This window comes from Poecilia mexicana, unplaced genomic scaffold, assembly GCF_051168715.1.
Source record: "Poecilia mexicana isolate PSO_F unplaced genomic scaffold, ASM5116871v1 scaffold_23, whole genome shotgun sequence".
Lineage (NCBI taxonomy): Eukaryota > Metazoa > Chordata > Actinopteri > Cyprinodontiformes > Poeciliidae > Poecilia > Poecilia mexicana.
The window spans coordinates 1,221,425-1,235,559 of NW_028263392.1; the positions used below are offsets into that span (position 1 = coordinate 1,221,425).

A 14,135-nucleotide genomic window follows, 5' to 3' on the forward strand; every position below is an offset into this window, starting at 1 on the left:
ATAAAAATGTTGAATAAAAAGCTAAAATTAGACACTTGATAAAATAGAATTTGCATAAGCATGCATTGGGGGTGAATTTAAAGTGATCCACTTTGTGCAGTAGATCTGCTGCAGGCACAAATGACCTGTGGTATGATGCAGTTCTGATTTCCATTTTTTAGAATTCTGCCATTCGACCTACAGCTGTCAACCAACCGTGGACCCACTAGAACTTCATCCATGTTTCTAAAAATCTATTCATTGTGAAGCTGGGCTGCAGATCATCAATTCTGATGAATCCTCAAACTGCTTTGGGTCAAGCTATTGTTTTTTATCACACTTGAAATAAGATTTTGAGTAACATAACAGACCTTTCAATTCTCATCTCATTTAAAAACAAGCTAAAAATTGCCTCTTGGGAGCCCAAAAATGTCAACGTTGAGTATATCTACAGATATACATTTTATGGTTGTTTTATGAATTTCTTTTTCTGGGTTATTTTGTGTGTTTTGTCCCTTTGCTTATTAATGTGTTTCAATATCAATCTACCAACAGGATTAGAGATGGAAATGACCCACCAGGCTGTCTTATGTATTTACATGTAAATGTTCGTATTGTTTAATGAGACTTGAACTTGATCTAATTTAATAATGTGCTGTAATTTTTTATAATCATATTTACCAAAGCAAAAATAATCCCTAAAGATAAAACAGTCTGTAGAAGAGGTTTGGAAAATAACTGGAGAATCTACTGTCTTATCTAACATTTTTGAGTTTCCTAAGAAAGAGCATCCTCTCTTTTTTATAGTTTATTATCTGTTTCAAATCCTAAATACGCTCTACCTGTTGACCATTAATCCTTGATGGGGAAACCCTTTATGTATAGGATGGAGTTCACAGCCCTGCGGTGCTCCAGTAATGGTGTTCTTGTGTGAGTTTTTGTGACTTTTTTCATATGTCCCTAATTATCTGACTGAATCAACTCAGATATCGACGAATGCGAGGAGAACAATGGAGGCTGTGATCACTTTTGCCGAAACACGGTGGGTTCCTTCGAGTGCAGCTGCCAGAAAGGATACAAACTTCTCACTGATGAACGGACATGCAAAGGTTAGCAGACAACTCTCTCTTTTTTATTGTTGTTTTGTTTTATTATTTTGTTTTTTGTTAATAATCTGTTTAGTTCAGAATGACATTTTGGCTGACATTCTAAGTAAAGTTTATTCTGGTCTTCTATACAGCTTGTAAATGTTTTGTAGGAATTTATGATCTTATTTGTGAAAATGTGACTGTCTGCATTGTTTGATGTAATCAGAGCAGAGTTACTGCTTCAGTAGGGGAAGGTCAAGCCGCTGTTAATGCGTCTGCGAGTTCCCTCTCTGGGTGTGTGTTGTGTCTTTGGAAGCTTTCTGAACACACTAAGTTTGCATGACCAAAGGCAAATTCCTACTTACAAGTCACAGCAAGCGAGGCAGATCAGACAAACAAAATTATTTTTCCTAACACCAAAACCCTAAGGTTCTTCTACGCTCCGCCCAAAACAAACACTCTGAGACAAACAGCGGTGTGTGTATGCGTTGGGTTAGCCGGGCTTCGTTGGTTGCGTATTTGAAGTCTTTAAGTATGTGGTGTTGAGTGGTGTCAGCCACATCACAGCGTCGCTCTGATATGGCGTCGCTAGCAGAAGCACACCTCTGCCAATGCGCCGCACTGCCAATAGCTGCCAGGTTTTTCCCATCTGGAGCCAAAATGATTCAACCCCAACTGTGAAAAAAAACTTTACTGCCAAAATATGCAAACTGACAGATGATTGCAGTGACTCAATCAAACAGGAACAATTTAAGCCTTCCGCGTTGTTAAGAGGTAGGGTCATTTGGACCCCACCAGATTTCTACTCTGTGTGCAGCCTGACAGGGTTGCACTGACCCCGTGTGCATCTTTACAAGGTTTTATTTGTGGTTTTGGAAACTGACGTTTTGATAGGACAATGTCTCTGCCAACCCTCTGTCCGACCGTGACATTTGCCATGATCCTCCTGAGCAACAAGCTAACACCATGGGAGGTTAAATGTAACGTGACACCTTTACTGACTATTGAAGTCGCCAAATTATTTAACTGCTTTATGATGAGCATTTTTAGTCCTCTGGATCTACCAAGCGTGCAGAGTTCCTGAATCTTAGCCCCTCCCCCTCATAGCCAAAGGCCTCCAGCTCTTTTTTCTGCTGCAGCCGCTTTTTTTCAAACCCCACCAGAAATGTTCAACAGATTTCAAGTCAGCCAACAATAGCTGCATTTCCATTACAAATGTTCGCAAATCTTTGTTAGAAAAAAAAAAAATTTCCTAACTGCTGTGTTTCTATAAAAAGAAATGTTTGCAAGATCTTTCTCTGAAATGTTGACGCCTTTTAAGGATGTTCTAATGTCCACTGACATTTATGTCCAGTGTTCCCTGGCCCTTCACTGAATCTACCATGATGCCCACAAACTGCAGCGTTACGCGACCAGAGGAAGAAGAGCAGACGTCACACTGTGCAGCCAAACCTGTTATTCGGTAGATTTTGATTGTCGGGTCTCAGGTTGGAAAATCATCCGGCAATTTTGCGGTGTGAACCCAGCATTAGCTGTTCACACACAGTTTCTCCATTTTGGCTTCACCTTTGCTCAGTGATGGCAGCGTGTCTTTTGAATGGTTGTGACCAGATCATGTTTGTTTATTTCTTGATATGTAAAAACCTTCTAAATGAAAAGTGTACTTTCTTTTGAGGACGACTGTACGAATGTTAGGAACTACTGTGTGCCTTTTCTGTTTATGCAAACTGTTCTGCTCCGACTGGCTGCGACCACACGGGCGAACCGTTCCGATGTGCTCTCACTGTTTGCAGAGCAAACATCCAGGATCCAGACCAACTTCCTCTGAGTTACAGACTCCATTAGAACATGTTAGATTAACATGTTTACTGACAACACTGTATCCCACTGAGATTTCACATTTATTCATTTATTATAACGAGTTGAGTTCTTACACTTTCATGGTATTTGCTTTGAGCTGATCCCCGGATAAGTTTGGATTTTATTGTGTCCTGAATTCCAATGAAGCAGAATATTTCTGCCTTTTTTGGAGAACGTTCCGACTTGTGTTTTGTTCAGGACTCTATATGGAAGCATCTACCTGCCAGCACTTGAAAATAAAGAGAAAATGTTCTTGTTATGACGAAATTGCAAAAATTTTAACGTTTTGTCATTTTAGCAAGATTTTAAAACTGTTTTTAATGAGATATATGTCTCATTAAAAACAAAATATCTTCCCTTTTAAACAAAAAAGGTCATAACAGTAAAACATATGCTTAGGATTTTTAGAGGTCATCTAGAGGAAACAGATTGAGAAGAAGAGTCACAGCAAGGAACTTTGTACCTTTTTAACAAGTCATAGTCAGAGGACCATAATTTTACATCCTGTGTGACAAAAAAAGATTCTTATTTAAGTTTAAGGAGTTTCTCCTTAAACTGAATTTGTTTACTGCAAGAACAAGCACTTATAACTTAATGCCTCCAGAGAAACATAGCCCAAAATCAACTAAAAAGATAGGAAACTGTAATCTCTTTTAATAATAATCTCTTTTGATCTACAGTGATTTACAGATCCCTCTTGTAATTAATTATTTATAGAATTAATGAATTTTCCCGCTCAGCTCAGTGCTTTCATCTCGTCAGTTTTGGCCCTCATGTAAAATGTTTGATCAAATCTAATGTCAGTTGTTATAATTTTGCCTTTGCATCTCGTTTCACTAGAACGCACACAGTTCATGGAAAAACAATTAGTATTTTATGATGGACCGACACAAAAAAAAAACACAGAATTGTGAGGTGGAAAGAAAATCATAAATAGTTTTAAAATATTTCACATTTAGACCCAAGAAGTGTGGTGTGCTTTTGTATTTAGTCCCCTTCAATCTGATATCCCTAAATAAAATGAGCCGTACCCAGCTGCCTTCATAAATCACCTAAACTGACTGTAGGCAGGAAGGATGTTTTTATTTCATGGAGACATTTTTTTTTTTTTTTCATTTGATGGATTATTTATTAATAACGACATTTAGTTGATTTTGAATGAAACTGTTGTGTCCTTCGTACACCCAACAGAGGCCGGTTGTGCAAAGGATTCAATCAGGGGAACCAAACACACGCCACACTTTTTATTGTTTGTAAAACATTTCAAACACCGTGTGTCGCGTTACAGATTTCAAAATGTGAAAAGGTTCAAGGAGTGTGAAAACTTTTGCTGTTTGTGTGTGTGGCCTCCCTCAGACATTGATGAGTGCTCCTTTGAGAGGACCTGCGACCACACCTGCATCAACTACCCCGGCAGCTTTGAGTGCCTGTGCAACAAGGGATACATCCTCTACGGCCTCACACACTGTGGAGGTGCGTATCCATGCAGAGACGTCGTTGACCTGCATCTCTGACCAGTAAAAACACAGATTTCTCTCTGCTTTCCTGCATTAGACGTCGATGAGTGCAGCATCAACAACGGCAGCTGCGAGTACAGCTGCATAAACACACAGGGCAGCTATGAGTGTGTGTGTCCGCCGGGACAGAAGCTCCACTGGAACAAGAAGGACTGCATCGGTAAGCTCCGGCTCCGGCCCGTCCACGCCTCTACCTCCGGCCTCCATGTTTGATCGTTGCCGGTGTGTGATGTGGTTTGGTGTGCTCCTCAGAGGCTGTGAAGTGTCTACCCAATGGAAAGCCTGCTCCCCGAGCCCAGCTGGTCTGCACTAAGAGCGGAGGTGCAGAGGTCTGCTCGCTCTCCTGTCCCTCCAACGCTCTCTTCCTCGCAGGTAGAGTTTCCGTCGCTCCAGCCTACTGTAAATCACAATCATTGAGGACCAGAGCGAACAGAGAATTATGATGAAACATTGAAAGACTAGTAACGTTTAGGAAACACTTGTAGACTGACACTGAACAAGAATTTAAAGTCAATCTCCTTAAAAATGCAGCCAGAGCAGTGTTATAAGGACTTTGCTGCAGCATTTTTTGGATGAGCAGCAGCTGCCTGCTTCTGAAATAATCTGAGCTACTAAAAGTAGCTCTGAAGTAAGCACCAATTTTCTTGTGTCCTGTTTATTCTGGCAAAATTGTGAATGTGTTAACAAGTGGATTTATGTTGCTGTCCATTCAAATTCAGTTTAAATGTAATTTATTTATCCTAAAGGGAAATTAAACATTGTTGTAACTCATATGATTCAAGTATCTTCAAAGAGTTGTGGCGGGAGACGTTGGAGTCAGAGCTCCGACCCTTTCCCATTATGATCAATGGAAGAGACGGTTTGAACTTCCTCCTTTTCAACTCCTCCAGGGTTTGGGGTCAGAGTTCAGCTATTATATGAGCTTTTGAGATGCTAATCAGAGCCTCCCAGTCGTAAAAACGATACGGATGTTCATGAAAAGAAAGCATTGTTGTGATGAAGGCGGAGTGTCAGAAAGAGCAGGAGTTTCTTAAAGAGACAATTTTAAGAAGTCAAACAGGGAAGTCAAGTTTCTTCTAAATCATATTTTATAGAGCATTTTTATTGCATTTTTTTAGTAGATTGTGGTATAAAACAGCACAATGTGCCTGGAAAAAACACAATACCGGCCCTTTAAACTTTCTGATTGTACAGACTTGCTCTGTCATATCATCAACAGGCTCTTGCTCCAGTTGATATGACAGCAGAAAAGTCTGTGGTGACGGTTTTGTAGACTTTGTTTAGTATCTTGCAGCCTGCTCTGACTGGACGGCCAGTCCTGGACATGTTGGACTATTTTTCACTCAGTGGTTATCTGTTCCTTTAATAAATGAAATGATCATTTGAAAACTGCATTTTGTATTTAATAAGGTTATGTTTGTATGGCAATCTAATAGAAATCCTCTTTCACATTTTTAATCAAGGCATCTACAGGTTTGTCATTGAGTGCTGCCCTCTGGTGGCATCAGCTGACCGCTGCAGATTTTCTAGCTGTGTTTCTGGGCTCCAGGTCCAGCTCTCTGCTCAGACTCATGTGTTATTCACTCAGGATGGGGTTCTGTCGGCCCCAGCCATCCCAGCGCTCTGGCTAACACCTCAGGCTCTTCTCCTGCGATAGCGCTTAACACATCTGCAAATTGATTACATACTTTGATGGTGGCGTTCCGTAATGTGGCCCTCGCTGGGTTTTACTTGGCAGCTGCAGTGTGAGAATGATAGATGGCTCCGAGGCGTGAAGTGAAGTGTTTGTTTTTTGGAGTCCGTTTTAATATCACTGAGGTGAAAGCCAGGTAAAATACTTGTGGCTTAACAGAGGCTGGACTCTTGTTTATTCTGCTTGCTTTTATGATTTTCGAAGGCTTCAATCTGTCGTTTCCTTCTTGAAATGAGTACGTATGTGTTCCTGTGCACTGGAGGAGAGAGACATCATTAATAACTCTTTTATTTTCAGCTTTCATTTCACAATCAAGATTAAGGTCAGATGGAAACATGTCAGGCTTTGGGCTCTCTGTCTGTTTTTGCACAAATTAGGGATGAAACTTGTTTTAACACCACCAATCACCCTCTAACATTACGTAAACCCTAAACTCTCATCATGATCATTTCTCTTTCTTTAACTAAAATCTAACATTTGTGTTTCTTCCTTGCAGACTCAGAGAACTACACATTAAGCTGCGGAGTTCCCATCCAGCCTGGTAATGCTCCTAAACATGTTGTACTGTTACATTAAATCAAGGTCCTACAGTGTTTTGTGAAAGTATTTCACATTATGACCACAAACCTCAATATCTTGAATTACTGCCTTGTAATCATCTCTATAGTCCAACAACTCTGATCAGCTTCCCTATCCCTGCTGAAGAAAAGCATCCCCACAGCATGATGCTGCCACCACCACGGCTGATCTGTGCTGTGGTGGTGGTGGCATGGTGCTGCACTGGTGGTTTTTCTTCTTATGAATAATATTTGTCAGCAGAACCAGATTAGGCAGTCAGAAGGTGTGCTCTGATTTGGTCATAGTTTTTTAGTGTAAGTAAAGTGTGTGTAGGGATGCAGCGATTGCAGTTTTATGGTCTATCGCTGATCCTTAAAAAGTCAGACCTGTCCATTCTGATTTTGGCCAATACCGATTCTTTTTACATTTTGTCTGAAAAATGTAGCAGAGTTAGCCACAGTGGGGTGACTGTAGTTAACCGCACACATTCAGACGTAACCTGGTGGGCAGGTCTGTCAGTCTGCCGGAGTCAGACCTTTGTGGAAGTAGATAAGATTGATTTCACACCTAAGTATCGGCTGATCGCTAATGTCCCAAACTAAAGGAAATCGGGGCCGATTTATCAGCACAACCCTAATCAATTGGCATCTAACCCCTGACCCAAATCCCTTTTAATAGTGTACTTGAACTCTTATTTTTTTGAGTGTGTGAATATTGTATAACATACATCTTTAATAATACTTCAACCTTAGACAGGGCTGTGACAAAACTGTGTGTGAAGATCCATCCTGCTGGATAAGTTGAGTGCCTGTCTCTGCATGGAAGCAATCAAAAACAGAACTGTGTCATCCAAATGGACCTCAAGCAAACTGCTAATTCAGCTACAACATGGCTTACAGACAACAAATGTTGAAGCTGCAATCAAATTCACCACTCTCCAGTAGACCGTTATTCTGGTCATTGAGTCACGCTTTGTGTTCCACTCTGTTCTGTATAGTTTGGAACTTTGCAAATTTGGCAGAAGGCAAAGAAAATCCTAGTTTGTACACCCATTTCTTGTTAATAATTACCAGTAAACTTTTTAAAACTTTGTAGCAATAAATGTGCCATTGTTGATGGTTTTTAAATCAAATTTGATTGCTGGAGATCATATGAAGGAGCCATTCTTCATGACCCAGAGTTGGGTCAGATGGTCCCTAAACTCAACTTCAGGAAAAGAAAAGTGGAAAAGAAACTCAATCTCATCGGAAATAATGATCGTTCTCTGATTGTGCACAAATGTATCTGCGCTGATCACAAATCCTTGGATAGGAAGTCTTCACAGGTCTGACATTAAGCATTCTTTGTGTTTATTTTTGATGTGGATGAACGCAGATCCGCTGGCCCCGCCCATTAAGCAGAAGGCCAAGTTTAAGATTAAAGACGCCAAGTGTCACCTGAGCCCACGCAGCAAGGAGAAATACAAGGACTCCTCCAGGCAGAACATTCAAGGTAAAGAACATCTCTGCTCACTTTCAGGTGCGCTGTTGCTGAAATCTCATCAGAGTCGACTTTCATCCTCATGATTTCTGCTTTCACTCTGACAGGAGGGCAGTTCCCCTGCACCGATGACTGCCAGGTAACGTTCGTCAACCTCAAGTGTGACTCATCAAAGAAGCGGCGCAGAGGACGCAAGTCCCCGTCCAAAGAGGTTTCCCTCATCACAGCGGAGTTTGAGATGGAGATGAAGGAGGAGGAAGCCTCAGGTGCTGTTGTCTCTTTTAGTTATCTCACAATCTGCCAGAATTAAACTGTAAACATACAGCAGAGGCTCAAGACACGCTTACATTGAACGTTTTACCTCAGACTCGTGTAACATCGACTGTGTGCGGGAAAAGATGAGGCAGAAGCTCCAGGTTGCCATGCGGGCACTGAGGAAGTCCATTAACAAGCAGCAGTTCTACATCCAGTTCTCTGGAACCGAGTATGAAGTGGCCCAGAAACCGTCCAGGATCCCAGAGGGAGCCGATACCTGCAGCACTGGTCAGGTCTTCCAGGACGGGAAGTGTGGTGGGTCTGGACTTCATGGAGCTGTCTTGACATTTCTTTGGCTTGGTGAGAATTAAACCGGTGTGCTTTTCATCCACAGTAAGTTGTGGTGCAGGGACATTTTACAGTGGTGAGCAGGAGCAGTGTGTTCAGTGTCCTTCTGGAACGTACCAGGACATGGAGGGACAGCTGTCCTGTGAGCCATGTCCCAGCACTGAAGGACAGGGCATCGCCGGTGCCAAGAACGTGTCTCAGTGTGGAGGTAACCTCATCGTCTTGACAACATTTTCATTAGATCCAGTCTTATTTCTATGGAAACAGGAGAAATGATGATTTATAACACAAGGTGCATTCCCAACAGGTCTGTTCAGTCCACTTCAGTCAAACTCTAGTTTGTTTGGTGTCATTTACGGAGGTGTGAATGTGTAATCAAACCTCGGTCTCAGTTAGGTTGAAGTGAACTCTGATGCTGTTTGAATGCATATGTGAACACTAAGCAGATCAAAAGCAGGAGGCAAAGTATAGAGCAGGGAATTCTGGGTAAACACAACCAAAATAAACTTGAGTCAGTTCTAGCAGGACCAAAAAAAAAGAGAAATCCTACAACTGCTAAAGTCTGACACCACTCCATTTTTGTTTCCATTTCCTGAAGATTTTTGCGTAGTTTCCTTCAGTGTTTTTTTTTTCCTGCAGCGCCCCGACAGGCGAGGAGGGGAACAGGCTTTTCGAAGGGTTTGGTTTGTTTGATACAGTTCAGTGTGAAACCACAGCAGCTGAAAATGGAATCTTGGTCCCCCATAACGTTTTAATATCTGAAAAGGCTCAAGGGATTTGAGTACTTCCACAAAGTACTTTATGTGCCAGGAGATCATTTTTCTATTTTGTACAACATAAATAAACTGAACTGAAGAGAAGAAACTACAATCAGGCAACTAGATGTTTAACATCCAGGTATTGTTCTACTTCAGTTGCCGGCAACCTTTGCAACCATAAGAACCATTTATTCCAGCATTTGTAGAGAGCCTCAAAGCAACATGTCTCCTTAAAATCGAAATATTCTTATAGATGTTTCCTGTTATAACATCTACAGGAAATTTGATTTAATTTCTAAATTAAATAAACCAACAATTTTGTTTTTAGGTTTAATATGGTTTTCTTCAATTAGATATTCGTTTTTATAGAGAATGCACTTTTTTTTTTTTTTTTACAAAGTTACTAAGAGCCACACTACAGGGTCAAAAGCATGACATGTGGCCCCGGAGCCGCAGGTTCCTGGCTGCTGCTCCAGCTGTTTAACTTGGTGCTGCTCGAGTGTGACACCCAGTGGTTTGAAAAATTCCCAGATCCATCCCAACTTCCAATCAGGAAGACTGACTGTAAAACAGGGTTTTGTTTTGTTTTGTCTGCCTGACAGGTCAGTGTCCCGCAGGACAGTTTTCCACTGACGGCTTCCGGCCCTGCCAGCTCTGTCCTCTGGGCTCCTACCAGCCAGAACCAGGTCGGGTTCTGTGCTTCCCATGTGGAGGAGGCCTCATGACCAAATATGAAGCTTCTGTCACCTTCAGGGACTGTGAGGCCAAAGGTCAGGCTCTGTTCTGTGTCTGTCCTTCTTTACAAACCAGAGATTTGATAGAAAACTGCATGTTTCCTCCCTGGTGGATATTTGCACACAGTGTGAACAGTAAACATGTTCTCCTCTGTCCAGTCATTAGGATGTGGAAAATTAAACCACAAAGAATAATTTCAAAGCATCTTTCATCTTTTATCATGTGCAATTAAAACATAAAAACAAACAAAGGAGTTCCAGGGAAAATATAAAAGCATGTGACAACAATCTCCTGTAGACTCCACATGTCTGGACTAATTAGTGAGGTTGCAAAACACAATCCTGTTTTTCTGCAATAAATACCTGAATAAAACCTCCCCAAACCTGATGTTCTAAAGAAATCAAGGTTGAACCTTTGGGCCATTTCCAAAATATATTTGTCACAAAAAAGCAATACAGAAAGAATTAGAAACCACTCCATGAAACATGGTGGGGGAAGCATATAAAAATTAGAATAAAATCAAATAAAAAGACTTTAAATAATCTTCGTCTCATAACTAACTATAGTGTCTCTTTGAAAATACATAAATGATAAGAGTTTTGACTGCATTTCATATCCCTTTGGGATCAATGAAGTATTTTTAAATTGAATTTGAATTGAATAACAAATTTCCATCTCTGGGACATGGCCCTGGAGATATTGTTGAAGGAAGTGGATCTTAGGAAAGTTGGCAGCTTTGCTTATGAAATAAAAAAAAAAGTCTAACCAGAAAGGGTGTAGGCTTTGTGCAGAACGTGGGGATAAAGTTGGTTCTGAGTGAAAGTATGAGCATGAAGAGTACAATGAAGGACATGACATGGCGAATATGTCATGGAACAACAGGAAGGTAGGAGTTTGTTTATGTATTTGATGGGGTGCAAAGGTTGATTTGTTGCTCAGTGGAATACCTTTCTGCTTCAGCACAAGCTGGACACGCACTGAGGTCCAGTCTTTGATGTCGGGTTCATTGAGTTCCAGGGAATCATGGGAGCTTTGAGGTGATGACGCACACGGTTAATTGACAGCAACTGTTCTAGAAGGTAACTGTTGACGAAAGAGGGGCTGAGTTCGATTCCTGGTTGCATAAACCTGACTAAAATCATCGACAGATAACATTTTGCTTTGAGAATGTACAGTACACCTTCAGGGTCAGGGTTGCTTTGGCAGGTGATCAAAATGTTTTTCCTGACCTGTATGATCTGATTTTTTTTTTAATTTTTTTTTTTATTCCTTTATTTAACCAGGTAAACCCCATTGAGATCTAGATCTCATTTTCAAGGGGGACCTGGGCAGAAGTCTGCAGTACACAGCAACCTGGTTACAAAACAAAATTGAATTATTACATATACACAAATATAAAACAGAATAAAACAATTTAAAAACAGTGACACTGTTTAAAAGATTCTCGTTGCCTGTTTTTAAGAATCGCTCGAAATAAATCCAGTGAAATCAATTCTGACATCTTGATTCCAGGCTGAAGGAGCCATCACACTGAAAGCTTGCTTTCCTTTTTCAGTTCAGCAGTGTGGAACATGCAAAAGAAAAATGTTGTTGGAACGTAAAGAATGGGAATTAACAGATCTATGTATGCTGATGCTTATGTATCTGACTGTCATTGCTTTTTCAGTACACTGCGCTCCTGGACATTATTACAACTCCAGTACCCACCGTTGCATCCGCTGCCCAGCGGGGACATACCAGTCCGAGTTTGGCCAGAACTACTGCATCAACTGTCCTGGGAACACCACGACCGACTTTGACGGTGCCACCAATGTGTCTCACTGCAAAAGTAATGTTATGTTTTATCTAAGACTTATGTTTTAAATATTGTTCAGTCTAGGTGTTTTGTTCTTTACATCACAGTACTAGAATAAGTATTACTTCAAAGTTGTTTTGAATAAATCTCCCCTCAGACCAGATGTGCGGAGGGGAACTGGGAGATTATACCGGCTACATCGAGTCTCCCAACTACCCTGGAGATTACCCATCAAATGTGGACTGTGTCTGGACCATAATCCCACCGCACAAAAGACGAATCCTCATAGTGGTGCCAGAGATCTTCCTTCCCATTGAAGATGAGTGTGGAGACGTGCTGGTCATGAGAAAGAGTGGTAAATAGAGAAACAGTTCAAGAATGCAATAAAAAGTTGATTCACATCTTTACAAACTCATTCTAATGAAACAAAACAGTTTCATCAGAAGGCGATGCCCTGCACACATGCAAGCATTCAAAAATCAAACCAGCATTGCAGAACCAAATGAGGCATGGCACTGCATGTAGCATGGGATGCCTCATCAATAAATGTCCAACTTACTTGCATCACCTTGACTTTCCTTGGCTAAAGTTCAGTGAACCTGTCTTGGCACACTCCAGCACAACCTGTCCAATGTTTTGTTGTGTTGCTCGTTTTTGTGTCTCCAATGCTGGAAAATACCATCTGGTGGCACAGTCCATCTTCGAACTGGAAAGCCAAAGCACACTTACAAAGAGTTGAGTTCACACTATGTGATTACTGACCGACTTTGACAATGTTTCGTCATGAAAGAATCATAAGAAAATCTCTGGTTGTGAGTTTAAATTAGTGGTCTGTGGTGAAATCAGCACACCTATTGCAGATTTAGTCTAACTGAAGGCAGCCTATGACTAACATCAAGTAGTGACAGTTAGTAGCTCAGCTCTTCTGCCTAGCTATGAGCGCTTCCACAGCTGTCTCCTTTTCTTCATCATCTTCTCACTCTTTTCAGTGTCCAGTGTATGATTACCCTAATAGCATGGAAAATAACACTCATAATAACATCCATAAGATGCTGATATGCCTGGTTGTCATACTGAATTAGGAATCACAAGATCAAGTTCCCTAACTCAGATCATATGAGTCCTCAAGCTGGACATAAACTGGATAGATGGACTCAGCTGGGACCACATCAAACTCAAATGATTCACTTGAATCAGTTTCCTGCAAGTTAAAAGACTCAAATATTTTCCTATTTAGATATCTTACCTCACAAGGACCAAACAAAAGAAAAACTGCATTTATTTTCCGGTATGTGGTTTTTGGGTTGAGGATAGTTGTGTTTAACAACACATGCATGTTTTAACTTATCCCTTTACTCTGTAGGCTAGCCAATGTCCATCTGTTGGTGTACTGACTTTATGTTGGACCTTTTTGATACGATTCTGTTGTGATAACAGATCATACAGTCTGGGTCACGTTGAAGTCCTAAAGGACTTTTGAAGTTGCACAATGTGAACTTTGCCAAGCAACCCTGGGTTGTAACCGCCTTGGTTGGCATCTAGGAGGCACTTCAACTACAGATACCCTCTTGGTCCTTTTCAGAAAACACAGATACTGGGGAAAAAAAATCTATATCCCAGCTTGAGGTGTTTTGTTAAAAGGCTACTGTGACACAAGCCCATACTTAAATGTTTCTGTGCTGTTCCTCCAGCTGTGCCCACTTCCATCACAACCTACGAGACGTGTCAGACGTATGAGCGACCCATAGCCTTTACCTCTCGCTCTCGCAGACTTTGGATCCAGTTTAAGTCAAATGAGGGGAACAGTGGCAAAGGCTTCCAAGTTCCATATGTCACCTATGACGGTGAGTTTGCAGCCACTTTAACATTGTTGGCTTTAACACCCCAGTGAAAGATCATTTGGTTTTCTTTCTACTTCAACTCATCAGGTAAAGCCTCTATTTGACTTGTTTCACTTTGATTCTTTCATGTTGCAGAGGACTACCAGCAGCTGATAGAAGACATAGTGCGAGATGGTAGACTTTATGCATCTGAGAACCACCAGGAAATACTCAAGGTATTGAAACGATG

At 41.1% G+C, this 14,135-nt stretch overlaps 1 protein-coding gene across 1 annotated transcript in view; it reads left to right on the forward strand.

The window, feature by feature from the left end:
• The window catches only part of scube1 (signal peptide, CUB domain, EGF-like 1), a 103,349-nt gene that overhangs the window by 80,553 nt on the left and 8,661 nt on the right, over positions 1–14,135 (forward strand). The window contains exons 9-22 of the mRNA XM_015001662.2: positions 966–1,088; positions 4,284–4,400; positions 4,482–4,604; positions 4,697–4,816; positions 6,634–6,678; positions 8,070–8,186; positions 8,282–8,440; positions 8,541–8,744; positions 8,824–8,985; positions 10,138–10,305; positions 11,937–12,098; positions 12,223–12,420; positions 13,757–13,909; positions 14,042–14,121. Of these exons, the coding sequence (XP_014857148.1) occupies positions 966–1,088; positions 4,284–4,400; positions 4,482–4,604; positions 4,697–4,816; positions 6,634–6,678; positions 8,070–8,186; positions 8,282–8,440; positions 8,541–8,744; positions 8,824–8,985; positions 10,138–10,305; positions 11,937–12,098; positions 12,223–12,420; positions 13,757–13,909; positions 14,042–14,121 (1,931 nt within the window). The remainder of the gene's footprint in view (positions 1–965; positions 1,089–4,283; positions 4,401–4,481; positions 4,605–4,696; positions 4,817–6,633; positions 6,679–8,069; positions 8,187–8,281; positions 8,441–8,540; positions 8,745–8,823; positions 8,986–10,137; positions 10,306–11,936; positions 12,099–12,222; positions 12,421–13,756; positions 13,910–14,041; positions 14,122–14,135) is intronic.